The following is a 21,740-nucleotide window of genomic DNA, read 5'->3' on the forward strand; positions in this document are numbered from 1 at the left end:
ACACGTACCTCTTAACAGTCGCTCTTTTTGTTGGCGATGCTTAGTAGCGCCGCGAATGCTTCGTAGGACCGCACCTAGTGCCTGTTAAGAGTCCAATCATGTAAACTTTTTTTTCACTTTCCAAGTGCATTTCGACAAACAATACGTACAAACATACCTGGCACTTGCGGGATTTAGTTGTTGATTAAACTTCAGTCACTCCAAGGATATACATCACAATCAAAGACGAAACCAATACGTACAACCATAGCTCTTAGAAAGCTCCGCATTCTGTTCGCTCTGCCCTAGATAAACTGAGAAACGCTTGATTTGAAGTCAGATTAGTGACGATTGATGATTTTTCAAATGAGTGGTGAACGGCTGTGGGGTTGGAATGAATCTCAAGATAGTCAAAATTTATCATTAACAAAAGTGTGGACCTTGATATCAAGAATCACAATGGCGCATCATCACTACATAGAGCTTCGACGAGCAAACCGCGGTGGTCGGATTCCTTATTCTCAACGGCATAGACCTGAATCTTCAAGACAGCCATGGGCCAGCGCCAATGATTATATTCAGGTGGACTGAACCATACCTGGCTTAGCGTCAAATCTTCGCGCAACCCGTATTCGTTGCTGGCTGTATACAAAGAAAGTACAAGCTCTGTAGCTTTTTCTTCTTTTTTTCTTTCTTATTTTCTTTGGTCATTTCTACAGATCATTTAAAATTGCCATTGTAAGAGTGAATTCTATATTTTATACGGATACTAGTGATCGTCCGGAACGCATACTTGGTCGTTTAGATCCTCCATGGAATAAATCCCCTGCTTACGTTACAAAAACAGGCCGCTAATACTGCACTCTATAAAGAATTTACAGCAATACGTGTAAAATATGGTTACTTCTCACTGTTATAATTGTAGTTACATGAATGCACCACGGCGTAGCTGTGTTGTGTGGCACCCTTATAGTAACACAACGGGAAGGGTTACCAAGTCTGTTTATTCACACATTAATTTCATAGATATAGACCATCTTTAATTTTGTTCTTTGTTTTGGGTACAGGTCGTATTCCTCATGCCGTATGATAAATAGTATATTCACTATAATCTAACGGGTCTACAATTGAACCGGCTCACTGCCACGGTAGGTGGATTAACAAGACCTAGCTCGAGAAGCTACGAATTGGGTCCTGTGAAATCAATGAAGATATTTGCAGTTCCGGGGTCCACCCACTAACTGCTCCAGTGGTGCCGTAACATGCTCAAGCTTTTTAAGTGATCTATCAAATTGCGTTTAATGCGTATTCGGTTGCAATCTCTGCCCTCCATAGATTCAGCCCTTCCAGCTATGAAGCTGCAAGGAACTCGTCGCTGAAAGGGTAATCAATGTAGCCAGTAGGAGCCTTTGGAGTGTAAAAGGTGGCACGGTTGTATTCGTTGAGCTCGATGCCGTTGCGTACACGGAATGGAAGATCTGGTGTCGCAAGGAAGTAGCGTCCAAACATCACGACGATGTCCTTCTCGGGATATTCCTTGTCGACCAAGCTTTGTGCAGTGTCAGGTTTGAAGCCTCCAGCCACCAAGATCGTGCTGTTCCACAGGTCGTATGCGAAATTCAGCTGGTCTGCTGCCTCCACATCAGAGCCGCCTGCGATTCTTGACTCAACCAGATGGAGGTAGACAAGGTTCAGCTTGGCCATGTTTCGAATTACGGCCGAGAATTGCGGAATGGGATCATCCATTCTCATGCCTTGGAAGTGGCTCCAAGGGCTGAAGCGAATGCCAACCTTCCTGCACCCGACGGCATCCACTACAGCCTGGGCGACCTCGACGGCGAAGCGAGTACAATTCTCGACGGATCCTCCGTATTGGTCGCCCCGCTGGTTGCATGTATCTTGGATAAACTGGTCAATGAGGTAGCCATTGGCGGCGTGCAGCTCGACTCCGTCAAAGCCAGCCTCGATAGCTTTCTTCGCGGCGGAGGCATAGTTTTGGACTTTGCGTTTGATGTCATCGGCAGTCAGCTCCTGGGGTACAGGTGAGTCCAAGTCAATTGGGATGGCGCTAGAGCTTGCAATAGGAAAGCCTTCACGCTCCGCCACCTCGATGGTAGCAGCACGTCCCAGGGCCCACAGCTGGCAGAAGATGTAACTCCCGTTGGCGTGGACGGCGTCCGTGACTTTCTTCCACGCCTCAATCTGCGCCTGATTGTATATTCCAGGAACATTGTTCATGCCGCCATCTTCAGCTGAGATGAAGGTGCCTTCGGAAATGAGTAAAGTGCCAGGAACAGAGCTGCGTTGTCTATAGTACTCTGTCACCAGGTCGAGCGGCACATGCTCGTCGGAAGACCGATTTCTCGTTAAAGGGCACAGTCCGATCCGGTGGGTGAGCTTCATGTCACCAACGAAGATGGGCTTGAAAAGTCTCGAGTTGTCCATCTTTGCTTAGAAGCAGCAAATAGTGTATGATGTGGTACGGGTATGGTTTAGATTGATTGGGAACTGGGGTATGTGAACAGGTTTTCACTAGATTTTGGACAACATCATACAGGGCTTTATATAGCCCTGAAATCAAGAGTCAAACTAAGACTTGCGCACGACTCCAATTGGAAACTTCTGATGCTTAGTAATTGATCTAACAGATGAGTTGAGCTTAGGGTTCCAAAGGAAGTGGCATGCCATGTCAAATGAATCGAAACCAACGTGGAATCGAAAAAGCATGAATTTTGCCTTGTTACTCCACGGCCTCCTATGCATAGTGCAATCTCGATTGCGCGAACGGCCAATAATAAAAGGTTTTGCTCGATCAAGTCTCGATCAGGGAGACCGCTCGGATATTTTCTAGCAAATGAGAACTTTTAGTCGCTTTCGTTGCCCCATTATTTCCCGGCTTCTAGCCCCGGGCCGGATATTTACGGATATTTTCGTTTCCCTTCTAAGCGCCTTACCTCTTATCCACACTTTCACCAAGTCACGGATGTATAGAGAATTCTAAGAATCCTTTTTGAAAATTACCGGTTCTGACTACAAGCATGATGAATAATGTCATTATTATCAATCAAACTTATGGCTTTGCAGGCGAAGACAGGGGAAAGAAGAGGAAAAAGAAAATACTTACATCTCTAAAATCCTTGGACCTTCTTCTTTTTTCTTTATAGTAACCTCATCTATGAGCAGTATCGTATTGTGAGGAACCGCAAGCAACGAGGCATCATGAGACCTACCAAGACATCGGAGAAAGTGAGCATGCCCTTTCGCTGCGTGGAACGAGGTACGGAGATAATGAGCTGACATCTTTCAGAACAGGGTTAATACTGCCAACCAGAGATCGCAGAGCTCCCCAATATACAGGTCCGATGGCCGTGCTTTGGGGCTAGTCTTCTCAGATCTCACAGTGTCTGGAGTATTGGCTGGAGCGTCTCGAGCTCCTGATATCCTTGCTCTCTTTCAGACTCTGGTTGTCGACTGGCCCGTAGGCCTCGTCCGTCGCATCATGGCTCATCGAGGTCCCGCGACATCCACCAGAAGGCTTATCCGAGACACGTGCGGAGTTGTTCCAGCTGGAGAGACTCTCCTCGTCCTGGGACGACCTGGCGCAGGTTGCACAACATTGCTAAAGACGTTGGCTAACGAGCGCGCCTCGTTCACAGGTGTCGACGGTTGTGTTCAGTACGGCAGTATCTTGGCCGAGGAGATGTCGAAACAATACAAAACCGAGGTTGTGTACAATAATGAAGACGACATACACTTTCCCACCCTGACCGTCAAGAACACTTTGGACTTTGCACTCCGCTTGCGCAGGCCATCGACGAATACAGAGACGGACGGCGACTTTGCGGACCGAATGACGGACGAGATCCTCGGCGCACTTGGGATACTGCACACAAAACACACAATCGTTGGCAATGCACATGTGCGAGGCGTGTCTGGCGGAGAGCGGAAGCGTGTTTCTTTGGCCGAAGTGCTCAGTACTGGGCCAGCAGTAGTAGCTTGGGACAATCCACTGCGTGGGCTAGACAGTTCATCGGCCCTAGCGTTCTGCCGGCTGATCAAGGGCCTCTCAAAGGCTACTGGCATGGTCAATATCGTTGCCGCTTACCAACTTTCCGAGACCATCTACCGCGAATGTTTTGACCGCGTATTGGTGCTGCATGAGGGCCGAATGATCTACTCGGGTCGCGCCGGTGATTCTGCCAAGCGGTATTTTGAGGACTATTTGGGCTTCGAATGCCATCCAAGACAGACGACTCCAGATTACCTCACGGCCGTAACTTCACCCGACGAACGCCGAGTCAAGCCGGATCACCTTCCCCCTCCGCCATTGAGCCCGTCTGGGCTCGCCGAGGCTTTTCAGAGGAGCGCCCACTGCGAAAGTCTTCGCGAAGAAATAACACAGTTTCGTGCGGAAGCGTCACAATCTGCTTCCACGGAAGCTTTCCGCAAGTCGGTAGCAGACACAAAGCACAAGTTCACTTTGAAGCAGTCCAATGAGCCGCGTTCCATACTGACCCAGCTAGGTGTCACCGTACGCCGGCACTACCAACTTCTCTGGGGCGATAAAAAAACGCAGGCCTTGGTCATGTTCCTGGCACTGGCCAATGCCCTCATCGTCGGGTCGGCCTTCTACAAGCCCTCGAAAACATCTACGGGCGCGTTCATGCTGAGCGGAGCCGTGTTCTTCACCTTCATTTACTTTGCGCTCAATGCGTTGGCCGAGACGTCAGCCACGCTCCACGGGCGGACAATCAACCGCAAGCAGCACTCCCAGCTGGGCATGCTCCATCCCGGCATCGCGGCTGTCGGGCAAATTATCGCAGACTTGCCTGTGGTTTTTGTTCAAACCATCATGTTTTCGGTGCCGTACTACTTCCTTCTTGGTCTGCCGAATACCGCGTCCAACTTTTGGTTTTTCGAGCTCATAGTCTTTGCTTTCTACGCGACCGTCCTCAGCCTGTTCCGCATGTTGGGCGCGTGGGCACCGAACGTGCCGGTTGCCCTGCTCATGGGAGGCGTTGCGATGCCTGTGGTCCTCGCGTATAGCGGCTACGCGCCTCCTTTCCCAACGCAATTACGCTGGGGCTCTTGGCTCCGCCGAGTCAGTCCGTCGCCGTACGCATTGGAGGCGGCCATGGGGTTCGAGTTTAAGGACATACTGCTGTCCTGCTCAGCCGCCGAGCTGGTGCCGAGCGGAGTGGGATACGAGGTGAGTCAACGGTTCTTGCTGGAGGGGATCCCTAATGCTGATCAAAACTGCAGAATGTTTCGGTAGCGAATCAGGGTTGTCCCATATCGGGAAGTACCGTGGGCGAAGCAACTGTAACAGGATCAACCTATCTCTGGGCACACTTCAACTACCTCCCTTCCAACGCGTGGCAAAACTTCGGAATCATTCTGGTCTTTCTGTTTCTGTACCTGGTGCTCGTGGCCGTTGGCTTGACTGTCATGTCCAAGGAGCGGAAGGGCAGCGGTGGCGGCCACATCTTCAAGCGCACTGCAGTTATCTCTGCCGACATCGGCAACGAAGAAGCCCTAGGCGACGGCGCAGATGTTGAGACGCAGAGCGTGAAATCGTCGTCGCGCCAAAGTAGTAGCCAACAAACGCAGTGTGATCCCAACTCCTCGTCCACATCAGTCGAGCAGCAAGTGCAAGTGCGAGAGAAGCAAACACAGGTGCGTCCCTACCTGATCTTAGATAACCCATATCAGAATTTGGCCCTAATTTCTTCCAGGCTTCAGCATTTACCTTCTCCGACATCAGCTACCACGTTAGCGTCAACTCCGAGTCTCGCCAGCTCTTGTCGTCAATTAGCGGGTACGTTAGGCCCGGCCAGCTCACGGCATTGATGGGTGTCTCTGGGGCAGGCAAAACAACGCTTCTAGACGTCCTCTCCCAGCGCAAGACGGACGGCGTCGTGACTGGAGACGTCATATACGGAGGCAGGCGGGTGGCTGATCTTGGACCCGCGTTTGTTAAAGCCTGTGGCTTCTGTATGCAGCAGGACGTGCACGACCCCGGTACAACTGTGCGTGAAGCCTTGTTGTTTTCGGCATTTATGCGTCGCCCCACGAAAGTTTCTCGCGAGGAAAAGGAGTCGCACGTTGGTTCAGTCATGTCCCTGCTGGGCCTTGAGTCGATAGCGGATGCTTTGATCGGTACGCCCGGACAAGGCGGGTTGACCGTAGAAGGTGAGTGTTGATTGGTCCTCCAGCGGAGCAAGCAGCAACTTTGACTAACACCTTGTCTCTCGCAGAGCGCAAGCGGGTCACAATCGGCGTCGAGCTAGCTGCCGATCCAGAGGCAATGATATATCTGGACGAACCAACTTCTGGACTTGACAGCCAAGCTGCCTACTCGCTCGTTCTCTTTCTTCAGCGAATTGCCGCGTCTGGTGTCCCCATAATCTGCACAATTCATCAGCCGTCGGCCGTCATCTTCGACATGTTTGACCACGTGCTCTTGCTCGCGAGTGGCGGCCGGACTGTCTACTTTGGCGAAACTGGGGAGAACTCTAGCATTGTTGTCGACTACTTCGCGCGCAATGGTATCACTATGGATAGCCATGCTAATGCAGCTGAATTCATCTTGGATACCGTAACCACGTCCTCGGGTGCTGATACCTGGTCGAGAATCTGGTCAGCATCAGCAGAGAATCATCGACTCAAAGACACAATTTCTTATATCAACTCTTCCGCTGAGAAAGATGTTGTAAATACTTCCACGGGCAACGGTCCTCTGCCTGGTTTCGCTCAACAATTCCTCATTCTCACTCATCGCCACTGGCTATCCATGGTAAGTATAATTGAGACCTTTTTAACATTTACCTATATTTCCACCTTGAGCCAGAACGCTTTGATTGTAATTGCTTTCCTGGAAGCTGCAAATCCTCTTTGAGAATCTTCTATTCTTTTTGAATATTCTACTTACATATCTGACAGTGGCGTGACGGATTTTATAGCTGCGGTCGCCTGGTCAAGGTCATTTTTATGGGATTATTCTTTGGCTTCACCTTCTTCAAAGCGAACAACACCGAGCAGGGCATCCAGAACCGCATGCTATCTCTGTTGTTGATCCAGTGGATTGTCCCAGCCTCTTCAGCTGACTTGCAGGATATTTGGTTCGCCAAGTGGACTCTCTATGCCAGCCGGGAGCGCTCCGGCGTGGGTTACCATCCACTTGCGCTGTGTGCTGCCCTTGTTGCCGTCGAGGTCCCTCTTGCGATCGTCATTTATACGGTGGCCTACTTGTGCTTCTGGTTCGGGGTCGGGCTGCCAGCGGCTGGGTTCGGCTATCTCCTGTTCTTAGCGCTTGGCATTTTTGGTATAGGATTCTCTTTCGCCGTGGCCTCTCTGAGCCCGAACACCACCATTGCAGGATATGCGAATAGTCTGCTATGGTGCATCATGGCCACCTTCGGGGGAGTGGCTCTCCCGCACGCCTCCATGGGTGATTTCTATGGTCCCTGGATGTTCTGGGCGAACCCGCTGAGATACTGGCTAGGTCCTCTGATCTCTGTGGCTCTGCATGACCAGCCGGTTCAGTGCGCAACTGGAGAAATGACCATCATCAACCCTCCGACAGGCCAGACATGCGCGGCATACCTTAGCAATTTCGTCGCCACAGCCGGTGGATACGTGGCAAATCCCAATGCAGTCAGTGAATGCGGTTATTGTCCATATAACGTGGGCGACGAGTATTTGGCCACTTTTGACTTTTACTATGACGAGCGATGGCGGGACTGGGGCGTCTTTACTGCTTTCTGTATATCTACACTGGCAATTGCGTTTGCCGCTAGTTTGGTTAGATTCGGGAAACAGAAAAAGGATTGAATAGGTGAGAAGGTTCCGGCGATATTGGCTTTGCAGGTTTGAGATATTAGCCGCTATAGTTTTGTCACATCTCTGCGCATTTTAAACTTATGGGTAATACTGATAATCTGCTTAAAAGCTTTGATATCAAAGAGGACCGAGGGAATTATAAATGTAGATAAACACAAAGATTAATACATTGCACAATTAACACCATATTAGACTAGTTTAAATTCCAATAGGGAGGCATCACCGATCAACAATAATGTTTGTCTCATTTGGCCACTACCGAAACTCATCGATTACAGCGGACTCCATTGCGCCCAGTCCATATCCGTGCCTCCCGTACTGTAGCCAAGCCCGGCAGCGTCTATCGTGCCATAGATGGGATGGCTTGTTCCCGAAGAATTCATCGCGGGCACCCCCTCCTCTAGGTTGTATGGAGGTGCAGTCAGAACGGTCTCGGCACCCATGCTGAATAGAGGCACGCGTGACAGCGCTGTGGGGGATAATTGAGCATTGGGCTGAGTCGGCCTCGTGGTCGAGTCTGTGTGCAGAGAAAACAGTGCTAGATCAACTGGAGGGATCTCGTTGCCAAGTGAGGCGGACGACGTGTCGGTAACAGACGGCGGCGCCGTGGAATCCCTACGAATGCAGTTTAGCATAACAACATTGCAGTCTTTTAAGAAATTGCCATCTACTTACGCAAGCCAAGGAAACTGGCCAAGGAGGGAGTCGAGATCACTTATATGACTAGTCTTTTCTGTATAATTTTGTACTAGCCGCTGCGACGATGTCGAATCCGTAACAGGGGCGGAGGCAGAAGCTTCGTTGTCACCGCCTGCATTGTTGTTGGACGCCTCGCTGTCAAATATATGCCGGAACGCATCTTTGGCAACGCCAACAATGCGAGAGCTCAATGTCACCTTGCCAAAATGCGGTCCATGATGCTTCATATAGTCCAGGCAGTTGATGCCATCCTGCACCGCCTCGAACGTGCTCGCCGCATTCCCGGCGGCCGTCCTGCTGGGGCCTTCCAGCACGTCGTACAGCAGGGTCAGACAAGCGGCGATGATGTTGTACGCGACCCCCGAGTCCTGTCGCATCTCGGGGGCGCGCGTGGCGCAGGCGTCCAGGGCCAGGGCGATAAGAGCCTTGGCCGCGTCCATGGCCACGTCGATAGACTCCTGGAGATCCTGCACGCCCATGGCTCGGGCTTCAGACAAGGCCTCGGCCTTGGAGGCGCACATGGATAGCCAAACAAGAGAAGGCCGGTGCATAAGGGTACGAATATGATAGTATGCAAGTCCCAGATGCGTGCGCTGAACCTCTTGCCACGACTCGGTACTGGGCGCCATGTGGGTGTCGAAAAAGTGCAGGAAAGGCGGTAACGACTGGAGGATGATGTCCATCTCAGCATCGCACTCGCGCACGATACGGACAATGGTCGTTAGGTCGGCGGCGACGGGGGTGCAGAAGTACAGGTTGGTGTTGATGCGGTCGGCGATGCGTGCCAGCTGCGCCTTGGCCCGCACATAGCTCATGTCGCAGATCGTATCGCCTCCGTGATTCTCTGGAAGGTCCTCGGGCAGCGTGGCATCGATAGAATCATCGCGGAGACAAGAGGGCCGGCCGTAAAACAGAGCCACGAGTCGTTCCACCGCATATAGCGTGTAGAACGTGACACGCAGGCGATACATGCCCGTTCGATTCCCATTGGCAACTTGGGCGCGGCCCATGCCGAGCGCGAGAGCATTAACGGCAGCGTGTCCTACGTAGAGATAACAATCGTTGGGTCGCATCAGCTGCATGGCGAAGATCGACTTGAGGAGAAGCAGGTGCACGTTCTGGAGTGACACATCGCCAAAGGACAAGTCGTCTAGCCGGGCGCATGATGCAAGATATGCGGCCCAGTCACTCATGGTAGCGGCGTCCTTGTCTTTGTGGAGACTCGACATGTGAGCGCCAATCGCGAGCACCATTAACACAATGTTCCTGGCCGTTTTCCCGACGCTGTCTTGGTGACCCTCCCGTGGCGGATTCCAGAAGGAAGCCCAAGCTTGTTGGATCTCGGACCGCAGTAGGAATGGATACTGCGGATGGGCGACTTGGAAATAGGTCTTGATGAAGCAGTCGCCCATCTCCTTGGGGACGCATACGGGAGCCCTTCTGTGGTCCTGGGCCGCTGTCCCAGCAGCGGGGAAGGCGAACTTGTCGAAGCCCCAGACGCACATGGCACCAGGACGGTCTTGGTGGTTCGGTGCATTGCGGTGTATACGCTGGTAAATGCATTGCAGAAAAGCAAAATTGGAGGCTGGGCCGTAGAACTGATAACCGCCGGTGCCGGACTGGGCGACGCCTACGCCGCACCGGAGCCTCTGTTGTCTCTTGGTAGCCAACGGACCCGGTCTCCGGTGAGCATTTGCGCTCGAGTCGGACAGTTCTCCAGCGGCCTGGAGTGTCCGTGTTGGACGCTTCGCCGGGGTACTGACGCCGCTCGGGGAAGAGACCTCACGATGTAGCTTCTTCCTGCGACCTCGTGGCTTGAGTACCGCGTAGAGACATTCGCGTCCGTGCTTAGCACAGGAGGAACAGGGCTGACTACCGCCGCATTTGATCTTGTGAGTCCGACAGGCTGTACACGCATTGGGAATCCGACCGCGGCACCCGTGGTCCTGACTACTAACCTGGGCACTTTCCACCTGTGAATCGTCCATTTAAACGGTTATGGAATCGACTTACGACCTCGCCTCTTCTTCTCATATATCCAGGTCGGAAAGGGGTGGCGGTGCTAAGAAAAAACTACGTATAATCATGGTGAGTTTATTTTCCTCTAATAGGGCCGGACGGGATAGAGAAAGTGGAGACTGACTGCACGCTTGATTACGTCAGCTACTTGTCCAGTAAGAGAGGCTCCCAACACCTAGAGCACATCGATACACGTTTCTCCTAAATATTCGACTTGAGATGGCTCCAGAATGGTGCTGTTCAAATTGTTGCGAGACTTAACAGCGCTACTCGCGGGCCCTGATCCGTTGCGATCTGAACCAGCAGCATACTACCTTAGTACATTCAGGTGCTGTCTGCCCCTTGGCGGCAGTACGATGCACTAAAAACCAGCCACTAACGTTTGCACTATTCTCCCCGCCGTTCTGCATCAGAATGAATCATTTCCAAGCAGGAATATAAAAGAAGAGTGCAAACTACATATAATCATTTGCGCTGTGACAATTTCCAAATAGAAAACAATCGACTGGACTCCACTATCCCTATCTTAACTATGGGAGGCGTTCCATCGATTCCGACGGACCCCACGCGGAGGTTGCGTGTCATTGGAGCCGGCTATTCACGCACTGGAACCGTCACGATGCAGCTGGCACTGGAACAGTTACTTGATGGGCCAGTCCTTCATGGAGGGACTCAAATTCTATCGCGCGAAGACGGTCAGTATCAACACAAGGGGGATCCATCATTGCAACTACTCACATGACTCAGCCTATTGCAAGAAATGGGTACTCGCATACCGCGCAAAACGTCGAGGCGATAAGGCCACTCTGAAAAGACTCCTGGCGGAGCTCACAGCTGGCTTCGTCGCCGTGACGGACATGCCGCCACTGGACTTTATACCTGAGCTCATGGAGATCTACCCCGAGGCCAAGGTCGTCCTCACTACACGTGATCCTGAGCGCTGGCTGGAGAGTATAAAACCCGTTGCCGTAAATTCGAGCCAGGCATGGTTGCCCTACATGATGTGGCCGATTCCAGGGTATGTGTTAGTATGACTGTTGCACCAATTTGGTGCGCTAATGCTGCTGGATTGCTCCCCGCTATTGTCATTGACACTGCACCCAACAGGTGGCGGTGGTTCCCGAGCCTGAGCCTGGAATTTGGCCGGAGCACGCAGATGATCCTGGACGACGGAACGCAAGAAGCAAACCCGAAACCTAGCACTCGTAAGCAGAAATCTGGTCGTCCCGCTGCGGTGGCACGTCAAGAACCCCCGAGTGTTGAGACCTCTCTGATCAAACATGGAGATCCTGCACAGTTGGGAGATGTGACTAAAGATGCACAGGGCTGTTGTTGAATTGGAACGCCATGGTGAAAAGTATGGTGCCTGCTAAGAAACTGCTCATCATGGACGTTGAACAAGGTTGGAAGCCATTGTGCGATTTCTTGGGTATGCCAGTCCCCAAAGGACCACTGCCTAAAGCCAATGACACCGAGTCTGCAAATAAAGTGGCCTCAGACATTACTACCAGAGTCTTTCAGATTTGGGCCGCCGGTTTGGGATTGACTGTGGCTACAGTGGCTGCCATTTTCTCTCAAAACTTTCTCTAGGCATCGAGGCTGTATTGTGTACTATCCACCAGATCAAAAGTAATAATCTTATGTGCACGAGTAGATGCTGATTAATGGGCGACGTTGCAATGTGGTTGTAGTCTTTCGCAGTTTGATCACGCCATAGCGCGTCGGGCGCTATGATAGGGTGATCCGAACTAATGTAGGGCCCATGAGAACCTTCCCCAAATCACCACTTGCGGGGTTGGGATCAAGTCAACTGGCATTCAGAAGGCCTTGTATGGTCAATGTCAATAAACAAAATAACTATTTACTATCAACCATGGTAGCTGCCGTCGCCCGTCTTGAATCCTCGCACATTTCGGCTGCCTTTAATTGTGCGGATTGGCGCCTATGATCAAGGTGCCGGCTCCGAATGCGGCTGACATTCGGCTTCGGCTTCGTCCCGCTTGGGGAATTAGACCACATCCTATAGTCTTCCTCGGGCACGTCCAAGCAACCAATCAGCGGAAATTGAGTAAACCAAATTGCGAAAGATTACTATAGTTGTACGGATCCCGCGGAGTCATGCCTTCAAAATGATGAATGGGTATATATTGGTTCTTACCCAAGCACGAGAATACTTGCAATCTTCCACTCCACATGAACAACACCCCCCCTTACTGTAAATACGACATGGAATTTCCCACTATTACTCTCGAGGAGCACTTTCTCTCAAAGAATACAGATGATGGCCGGGCTCTACCAGCCTCAGCTTCCAAAACCTGGGAGCAGATACGGGCTCACACGGGTTGGCTGAATAAGCTCAAGGATGTCAGCCCTAACGGCTCCCGAATCAAGGCCATGGACGCTGGCCGAGTGGGCATGCAAGTGCTCTCCAACAGCTTTGGTGTCTCGTCCAGCATCCCCAGTCTCGTGGCCGCCGCCAATGACGAGCTTTCTGCTGCCACAGTCGCGCAACCACGCTTCAAGGGTTTCGCGTCTCTTCCCATGAAACATCCCTCAGAGGCAGTCAGAGAGCTTGAACGCTGCGTAAGCGAATTGGGATTTGTCGGGGCTCTCATCGACAGTCATCAGGACGACGGCCGCTATTACGACGACCGTGAAGTCTGGCCTGTATTCGCCAAGGCGGAGGAGCTAGACGTCCCCATATATATTCACCCAACCATCCCGATGGAGGGCGTTCAGTCGGCACTATACGACGGCAATTATGATAATGACTTTGGACTCTTGCTAGGTATTGCTGGCTGGGGATGGCACTGCGACACGGCGCTCTCTATCTTACGCATGTACGGCGCGGGATTGTTCAATGCCTACCCGAAATTAAAGGTTGTCATTGGTCACATGGGAGAGATGCTACCATTCATGCTGGATCGAATCGATGAGAAAGTGTCGCAATTGGCGATCGGTCAAAAGCAAAGCTTCAGAGAGGTCTGGGCTCAGAATATCTGGGTCACAACTAGCGGCATGTTTACATTGGCGCCAATGGCATGTCTCCTCCAGACCACAGCCCTCGACAGGATATTATATAGCGTCGACTATCCATACTCGACGACTGAACAGGGGCGCAACTTTTTGCAGCTGCTTGAACAGAGTGGCACAGTCACCAGGGAGCATTTGGAAATGATTGCCTACAAGAATGCAGCTGTGCTCCTAAAGTTAGATGTGTAAATTGATTCATAGCTCATTGACGTAATTCTAAAGTCTATTAATGTTCAGAAAAAAACAATAGTCTAGTCTATGCGAGGTTTCGTCATTAGGAATGTTCTACAAGCACTTTAGTAAGCACCATCTTATGGTCTTATTGTGAGGCCCATGTCTATCCCGATGATCTGGAGTTGTCCACGCCATCTGCATTGGGGTCAATTCCGAAAGTAATGTATCCAATAATTCCGTTCTCAATGTTGACACCGTCGGCGGGAACGACGCTGATCATTGGGCTGTAGCCATTTGCCTCGCCGAGAGGGATGAGGTTGTCCTCGGCATTCGTGGTTCGGTTGATTTCGGTGTGAGACACATACGGTTCCAGGGCCAGAATTGTCTCCAAGACATCTTCGCCAAAGTAGATCTGTCCGGTCGATGCGATGTGGCCAGTAGATACGGTGCCGTTGCCAGCCAAAGTCCAATCTGTGTAGGCCTGGACGTGGATGTGGACAGCGCGTTCAACGTAGAAACCAGGGAATGTCGTCTTCATTTCCATCATACCCTCAGAGTCTGTGGGCCATTGGCCACGGAGGAAGGTAGTGTCATCAGTGTGCAGATCCGTTACACCAATCTCAAAGTCGGACTCGGTGATATTGAGCTCCGAGAGAAGGTCGAGGAAGGGGGTGTTGGGTGACAGTCCCGTAAAGCTTGAGTAGCTTCCAGTAGCGTTGCAGTGCCAGAAGTTGAGGAGAACATTGGGGAGGGGCTCGCAGGTATTCACGTCGAGCACGCCAATATCCAGCCATAAAGGCACTCCGGCTTGGCCTTCAGACATGTCTTGTCGAAGGGTTTGGGAACGGGGCCAGATGTAGGGACCTTCGGTAACGATAGGGCTCAGAATACATGTATCGTTCTGAATAGTATCGTAGTAAGGTGCTTCAGTCGTGATCTCGTAAGTCGTGTTGCCGGCGCCAGCCCATCGTTTTGACATGCGCTTGGCGAACCGCTTCTTGTTGAAGTTGGCTGCAGAAGTCTCACATCTTCGGGAGATGGCACCACGACGCTGAATCTCAGAAACAGGCAAAGACTCTGGGTGAGCCAGGGCTGTCGAGAACAGCCCAGCCGCAAGGAGCGTCAGGAGTTGCATAATGAATATGAAAGAATGTCTGGAAGTAAAGACAGGCAAAGCGAAGGCGTACAGGTTGTGATGAAAGTCGTCTCAATTCCGCGTTGCAGCTCCCATATTTATAGCAGGATAGGTTTATGACGACTTATACACATTTTGGGAATAAACGTATTCACTCATCAACCTGTTCAGGACAAAACAATCCTTGCAACCCCTAACTAGGTACTAAGAAAACCGGCCCGTCTCCACTCATGACAAGGCTTAGGTAGAATCGAAGAGATTAACGACGTCGCTCCCGCCACATCACGAAGGGATGCTCCATCAAACTCAGAGAGGATCCAGAACAAGAGGACTCGCCATCCTTGTTGAGCGAATTGTATCCCTCTTTGCACTCGAGATCCGATGATGCATCATCGCCAAGACTGCTCTAAAATCCGCCTGCCGGGAGCTGGTTGCAACCTCGTGTCGAGATGTGTGCCTGGCGGCTCATGCCTTCCGTGGGGGTCATTGGTACCTGGTCAATTAGATAAGTCAAGGGTAGCATCCGCTCTCCAGAGCCGAAGCTTGATTCTGCAGTACTCATAGGAGTATCGTATTGCAATTTCGGGATGTTATTTGTTCAATTGATGTCGACACATTCGCATAAGCGTGACCTGGCATTCAGTTTTCGTTTGGGTGAATTACTGTGTTTGAGACAACGTGATAACGTGCTCTCTGTAACGATCGACACAATCATTGCTACTTACGGAGCAGTCTAGAAGAGCGTCTTGGCAAATTAGATCAATTGCGTGGTTAAAGTCCATAACAAGAAAATTGTTCCAAGAAGCAGACCGCAGTCTGAGAGTCAGTCTAAATGTGGAATATCGAAACAACAGTACCCGCGCACTAATACACCGGAACGCCCACACGGGAAATGGGTCGATTGGCGAAGGGAACAAGCTTGAAAACAACGCTCAGAGCCTCAAGCACGGGAGGCCTTTCTAAAGGCCCCAGTATTTGCCAAGGATATATGGGGCGCTTAGATCCGCTCAATCACTGCGATTGTATTAGTACGCCAAATTCTCGATGTGATAGGCGCAAATTCGGACCCGGGGAACGAGTCAGTCGTGCTCCGTATCGGCGTCCATAGCCGCAAATGGCCGTCCCGTGCCTAGTACCGGCACTTTCGGCAGGGGGGCAGCCAGGTACGATTGCATGCAATAGACTATAAAAAATATTCATGCCAAGTCGGCTGACAAATTCTTCAGTATCTTCGCAATACACTTCTATTCGCCTGACGTAATCAACATATCGGTGGCTCCGCCCGCAATGCTTCGTTGCTCCGCTTGAGCAGCGAGTTCTAGATTTCTTTTGCTGCAATCGTTCCCCGAAGGACCCTGGTGGCATTGAAAGCACACGAAAGCACTGTAAAATTATACTGAAGACTCGGTAGATTTAATTCAGGGATCCAGAGCCACTGTGGCCCTGTTTTCAGGGCTAGAGACAGCGTTGAGGCTTTCCGTCTCATCGCACGGCTCTCGACGGGGCGTACACAGGGCAATAAGCCAAGGCACTAATGATAGCATGTTTCAAAGGACGCGTACTGACGTCCACAGTGATCGGCAACGGTGAGCATCGTATAGGGGCATCACTGCCTCAATTCTTTTTCGACATGTTACCCAATCATCGATCAGTGATTGCAAACTCTATTTGATGGCTTTAAAGTAACAGGAGTCTACGTACACCGATCTTCGGATCGATCGCACGGACTTTTATTATACGAGCAAACTCGGGTCGTCCCTTGACTGGCACCTTGTTATTTATACGCCCGCAATATCCTATCTCCGCGGGTCCACCTGTTGTGATCTTTGGAATAATGTAAAGAAAAAAGGCACGTAGGATGAATTCTGGTGCTTGCAGCTTGTCTGATAGGTTAGTCTCAGGAGATAGGTATAGGGCCATGCTGTGGCTGAGAAGTATCCGACAATTACCGTAGCTAGTCGCGTGAGGCATGATTGGTTTTCTCACGATATGCGCATTCTATTGTGCATTTTTTTCACGAGCCAAACACTTTTAGAACCCATCAGCATACTCGTCAGTCGCAAGCTTCAGACTGCATATCAAGTGCATAACGACCATCTCTCCGCCACTAAACGTCATCCTGTGTGGCTGAACCAATCAAGAGCGAAGGATTGCTGTTTGTACGTCATGTCCATCTAATTGAGTCGCACAAGCATGTTCAAGCCACACACCTGGCCGTTTATCTTGTTGACGAAGCAGATTGTAAATGGGAGGGTGGCCTGATGTGAAGAGCCATATGCATCTCACTAGCTGGTCCAGTAATGAGCTTTCCAAAATAACACTCGTGGGCTCTAGCAAAACGACACCTCTTTGAAAACATCTCACATAGCTGCGCAAATAATAACCAGGGAGTCTACCTAGAAAGTTGCGACAGAGATAGGTTATTGCCATGGCTTCCAAAATGAAAAACCTGTGAGTCTAGACTTTGCTTCTACTTTTCACGGTTTTTAACAATGGTTGCATAGCCCCAGTTCACAGAATGCACCCTGTCTTCGCGTGACACTCGAATGTCCTGCGGAAATCTCCAAAGTCACGGATCAGACACATCTAACGATCAAGGTCAAATACGAGGGTCTCAGCGAGACAGGGAGCCAAGATGCTCCTTCTATTACCTTTAACAAGTACGGTGTCATGAGAGAAGATGATTTGGCTTTATACCAGCTCCGTGACGGCGAGTGGATCCAAGACATGTCGGAGAATGATGAGTATGGAGGCTGCTGTGGATTCGCCATATTGGACGCACCTCCGATGCTGGTAAATGTGAGCGAGGATGACCAGTTCCCGAGTCTCAGCTTGGGCGAGGCCGTGATTGCCCATCAATATCCCTTGAAGGAAAAGCTTCCGGGTGATGCCAAAGCGGGCGATCGCTTCCGTCTAACATTGAAGCAAGCCCGTGTGGAATGGTGGAACTGGGGCGGCCGCGAGGAGCATGCAAATACGAAAGTCTATCTGCCATGTTGGCGCTTGGGCCCAGTTGTCGACCCTCCCACCCCTGATTACGACTCTCTCCTTTGCCCAGAAACAAAGAATGAAGGCCGGCCGAAGCTGCTTGTACATATTGGCGACCCAGTGGAATTCGTATTGACGTAAGCAGTCTTCTTGTTTCACTGCTTCTTGCTTATGGTGGAATATTTGGTTCGGGATTTGTCTGTTGTAGTTTGTACATTTACCGATGCATGCAGTGACTATCGCTACGATGGGAAATTATGATGGGACTCCTTATCTTCAAATCAGAGAGCCAAAGCCCTGATTTTCTGATCCTAGAAGCTCGACTTCGTACGGCTCAAGTAGACTCATTCGTACGACGTCATTGCGCTCCCAGCATAACAAACTTTGTTGGAGGCACGTAATTGAAGCATCATTCCGCAACTTGTTTTGGGGCACAAACCCGAAGCATGGCATGGCAAAATATAATTCAATCATGCCTGAGTCATCTCCAAAATATCGTGGAAGGAAGCAGATTCAAGCCATCGTATATAATACATATGTACAACATGCATCGTGGAGATTCAAAAAATCCAGTACCATAAGACTATCTGACCACAGGGTTATCCTGTCAACACATTTATCATCGGAACAGGGGCATTGATTCAAGCATCGATTCGCCCCCTTTCCTCACTAATAGGTAATATATTTAGGCAGGTTGTGGTCATCGGAAGACCTGTCGGGACCTGGAATAGGCGTTTGTTCACAGAGAGAAATATGCCTTCTCTGACGATCAGCAAACGTGAAAGACTCCGGAAGAACTGAGAGATCATTAACCTGCCAGGTGTACAAGAGCTGAATTCTGTCATCAAAGTCCGAGAGGACGATACTTACTGCTCTAGTGTCATTTTTGCAAACAAAAGTACCGCTCACCGACTTGCTCAGTTGATTTAGTATACTCTTACTCTCCCGTTGTTTGTCTCAAGTCTTGGATTCGCAGCTCTCGTTAGTACTAGAAAGATAGGAGCTATCCTAAAAGAGCTCAAAACAGAAAATGCGCTTGGACGAGCCGTTCGTGGTGGGGGAGGACGCGCTGTGCAAAATCAAATCAGCCGTGACCGCAGCCCTTTTGGGATATTCAACAAAAATCAGCCTGATCACGGCCCGTTTGTAGATATTTCAACAAAGATCAGCCCTAAGCAGGCACATTTGCTGGCGCTATGCCTGATCCGGCGGAAATGGTCGAGCTCTAGTCGGCTACCAAGAAATGGCACTTTCGTACTAGTGAGCTCGGTAAGAAAAACACATCGGATTACCAGAGCAACGCAGCTTAAAGCAACTACAAACGACACATTTTTTTTAATGGCCCAGATCAGTCCAAATCAGTCGAGTCGAATCAGTAAGGGCCAGTCCCCCACCATTCTCTTCTCATCAATCTCAGGCCTGAAGCTTCACTTTTTCTCCCCTTTTACTCGCTCTCTGTCGACCTTCCACAGGATACTCTCGAGCTTCTCCAAATCGTGAACACATTCACAAGGCTTGCCCTCCTCGGGATACGATATTGAGAGACGACAAGTTCACTGAAGACTTCTGGAAGGGTCTCGGGATGCTGATACGGCGCATATACAATATAAAATTCCTTTTTCCTCGCTCTCCTGTTTCGAAGAGATGTGATATGCAGATTCTGTCCTCGACTTACTTCTAACACCAAGCAGGCGTCGCATCTGCCACAAGCACATTAAGCCTCGAACGGCAGATTACAACCTATGATTTTGATACTGTCTACCTTAAGTCCAATTAAATAATTAAGACTAGTCTAATAGCTGCATTAATCCGCCGACGATACGTAAAAGTTCGCTTTACGTGGTGATATGGAACTTGACCAAGTAAACAGAGACAGCAAGACAAACGGCTGGTAGAACCAGCTGGCGAGAATGGCAAGACTTTTCGAGAAAAAAAAAAAGTGACTGGCGAAGCTCGACTACAAACGCGGCCGACAACCGTCCCCCACCTGTTGATTCAAGCTCTCTTGATCTATCACCACGTCCCGGATTAGTCAAAATCAGTCCAGATCAGTCCGGGCGAATCAGTCAAAATCAGTCCAGGCGAATCAGTAAGGGCCAGTCCCCCACCATTCCTTTCTATATCTACCAGGCCAGATTCTTCCCAAATATTTTTTTTTCCCACCCACACATTCACTCCCTCTTCATTCTCTTGAGCTTCAACCAAACCACAAATCACCATACCTACACTCAAAGCGCCACGTGCCTTGCTTCTTCCTACTCCAGGAATTCTCTTGTCTACTCAGCCGTCTCGCTGTCGTTAACCGAGAACTCAAGATCAAACATACCCTTCCTTCTGAACAACCTTGGCCTTAGAGACCTCTAGCGGCCCGACACCTCAATACCTTCAACCCCGCCCAAGTTCGTTGCGCGCCTTTCACTAGGTATCTAGTCTAAGTACGCGTCAACTACACGTGAAGCTACCTACCTACAAACGCGCACAGCTTCCTCTTCTCCTCTCCCAATCCTCAACTCCCCTAAACAGTCCTCCGTAAATCAAAGGTGAAACCAAAACACCTTTCAGATCTCTCTCTTCCCTTTGCACAAACTTCCACATCTCCATCCACCAACGAAGCTAGCTGCTACAAAATGGCCGCCTACGACCAGTACGGTATGCTCTTCAAGAGCGAGATCTTCTCCGACTTCAAGCTCACTTGCAACGGAACGACCATTCCTGTTCATCGCATCGTCTTGGCGACGCACTCACCTGTTTTCCGCAGAGCAATGACCAGCTCGTTCAAGGTAAATTCAAATCCAGTATCTACTCGTGGCACACACTGACGATAATTAATAGGAGGCGCGTGAAGGCCTAATGAATCTGCCTGAGGACGATCCCGTCATTCTCGAGAAGTTCCTATCCATCATGTACCGAGGCACATACGACGACGCGCTCTTTGGCAAGGCTCAGGCTCCCCACCTTACGACCACTCTGCCACTAAAAAAGCTCATTGGCTTCCTCAGCGGTACCGAAGCGGGTTGGGATCTTGATATGAACGAACGCAAGGCCCTGGACAACTTTCACTGCACCAACGACATTGACTCGCCTGAGGGCATGGCTCTAGCACAAGAGAGTTTGCAAGACGCCTTATACATCTACTTCATGGCCAAGAAGTATCAATGTGCCATTGCTGCCGTGATTGCCCACGATCGGTTTCTCAGTGCCCTCGACTTCTGCTTTGATAAGCCGGAATTCTCCGACCAAGAGCTCCACAAGTTCATCGAGGTTATTGATGAGCTGTATAGCAATAGCATCCCAAAAGACATCCTCCGCTTGACGCTGTGCCGCCATTTCCACCGCTTTACCGACAAGCGGCCCGATGTTGGTCAGCGCTTCGGGGCACTAGCTACCGACCTTATCAAAGCTCATCCCGAGTTTGCCACCGACATGAACAGTACCCGGTACTCTTATTAAAGACTGTCCACACCATTAATAGCAGGATCATTGAGATTCTGGAGCACTCTACCAACTCGCCCTCATTGAGTGCCAAATCAGTTCATTAGAATGCCCTACAAGTTGTACAAAAATGAACACAACGTCCTTGATATGCGCAACAAAAACGCGCAAGAGTCTGGTAGGGAGGCCATCATTACGAGGAGGATTATAGCGCAAAGGACGAAGGGGGCATGCAGACGCGAGCACATGGACACGAGCCATGATTTGACAAGATCCGACGATGGATTCATTCGGATTAACATAAGAGATCTTGGGATCCTGACGAAATATTTTTGATATGAAGATTTCCCTTTGTACACGGTAGACAGCGATTTTTCGTACCAACCTATGCGTTTGCATTCATACAGACCATTTCCGTGCAGTGTTAATACTTTGGCAA

At 50.3% G+C, this 21,740-nt stretch overlaps 8 protein-coding genes across 8 annotated transcripts; 5 read left to right on the forward strand and 3 right to left on the reverse strand.

Annotated features, from left to right (window-relative positions):
* Positions 1 to 1,329: 1,329 nt before the first annotated feature.
* Positions 1,330 to 2,424, reverse strand: PFICI_03236 (uncharacterized protein; the record flags this gene model as incomplete). The annotated part of the gene is made up of 1 exon (XM_007831817.1): positions 1,330 to 2,424. One exon carries the CDS (start codon positions 2,422 to 2,424, stop codon positions 1,330 to 1,332), a length of 1,095 nt encoding a protein of 364 aa, XP_007830008.1.
* A 774-nt stretch (positions 2,425 to 3,198) lies between these two features.
* Positions 3,199 to 7,812, forward strand: PFICI_03237 (uncharacterized protein; the record flags this gene model as incomplete). The annotated part of the gene is made up of 6 exons (XM_007831818.1): positions 3,199 to 3,225; positions 3,287 to 5,188; positions 5,242 to 5,655; positions 5,715 to 6,171; positions 6,237 to 6,775; positions 6,922 to 7,812. 6 exons carry the CDS (start codon positions 3,199 to 3,201, stop codon positions 7,810 to 7,812), a joined length of 4,230 nt encoding a protein of 1,409 aa, XP_007830009.1.
* Positions 7,813 to 8,492: 680 nt separating this feature from the next.
* Positions 8,493 to 10,508, reverse strand: PFICI_03238 (uncharacterized protein; the record flags this gene model as incomplete). The annotated part of the gene is made up of 1 exon (XM_007831819.1): positions 8,493 to 10,508. The coding sequence occupies one exon, from the start codon at positions 10,506 to 10,508 to the stop codon at positions 8,493 to 8,495; it is 2,016 nt and encodes a 671-aa protein (XP_007830010.1).
* A 563-nt stretch (positions 10,509 to 11,071) lies between these two features.
* PFICI_03239 (uncharacterized protein) lies at positions 11,072 to 12,129 on the forward strand (the record flags this gene model as incomplete). Its single annotated transcript, XM_007831820.1, has 4 exons — positions 11,072 to 11,234; positions 11,287 to 11,557; positions 11,647 to 11,744; positions 11,864 to 12,129. 4 exons carry the CDS (start codon positions 11,072 to 11,074, stop codon positions 12,127 to 12,129), a joined length of 798 nt encoding a protein of 265 aa, XP_007830011.1.
* Positions 12,130 to 12,765: 636 nt separating this feature from the next.
* On the forward strand, positions 12,766 to 13,761 carry PFICI_03240 (uncharacterized protein; the record flags this gene model as incomplete). Its single annotated transcript, XM_007831821.1, has 1 exon — positions 12,766 to 13,761. The coding sequence occupies one exon, from the start codon at positions 12,766 to 12,768 to the stop codon at positions 13,759 to 13,761; it is 996 nt and encodes a 331-aa protein (XP_007830012.1).
* Positions 13,762 to 13,909: 148 nt separating this feature from the next.
* On the reverse strand, positions 13,910 to 14,881 carry PFICI_03241 (uncharacterized protein; the record flags this gene model as incomplete). The annotated part of the gene is made up of 1 exon (XM_007831822.1): positions 13,910 to 14,881. The coding sequence occupies one exon, from the start codon at positions 14,879 to 14,881 to the stop codon at positions 13,910 to 13,912; it is 972 nt and encodes a 323-aa protein (XP_007830013.1).
* Positions 14,882 to 17,321: 2,440 nt separating this feature from the next.
* Positions 17,322 to 18,010, forward strand: PFICI_03242 (uncharacterized protein; the record flags this gene model as incomplete). The annotated part of the gene is made up of 2 exons (XM_007831823.1): positions 17,322 to 17,332; positions 17,386 to 18,010. 2 exons carry the CDS (start codon positions 17,322 to 17,324, stop codon positions 18,008 to 18,010), a joined length of 636 nt encoding a protein of 211 aa, XP_007830014.1.
* Positions 18,011 to 20,496: 2,486 nt separating this feature from the next.
* Positions 20,497 to 21,319, forward strand: PFICI_03243 (uncharacterized protein; the record flags this gene model as incomplete). The annotated part of the gene is made up of 2 exons (XM_007831824.1): positions 20,497 to 20,649; positions 20,702 to 21,319. 2 exons carry the CDS (start codon positions 20,497 to 20,499, stop codon positions 21,317 to 21,319), a joined length of 771 nt encoding a protein of 256 aa, XP_007830015.1.
* Positions 21,320 to 21,740: the final 421 nt, after the last annotated feature.

Source organism: Pestalotiopsis fici, assembly GCF_000516985.1.
Source record: "Pestalotiopsis fici W106-1 unplaced genomic scaffold PFICI_Scf_2, whole genome shotgun sequence".
Taxonomy (NCBI): domain Eukaryota; kingdom Fungi; phylum Ascomycota; class Sordariomycetes; order Amphisphaeriales; family Sporocadaceae; genus Pestalotiopsis; species Pestalotiopsis fici.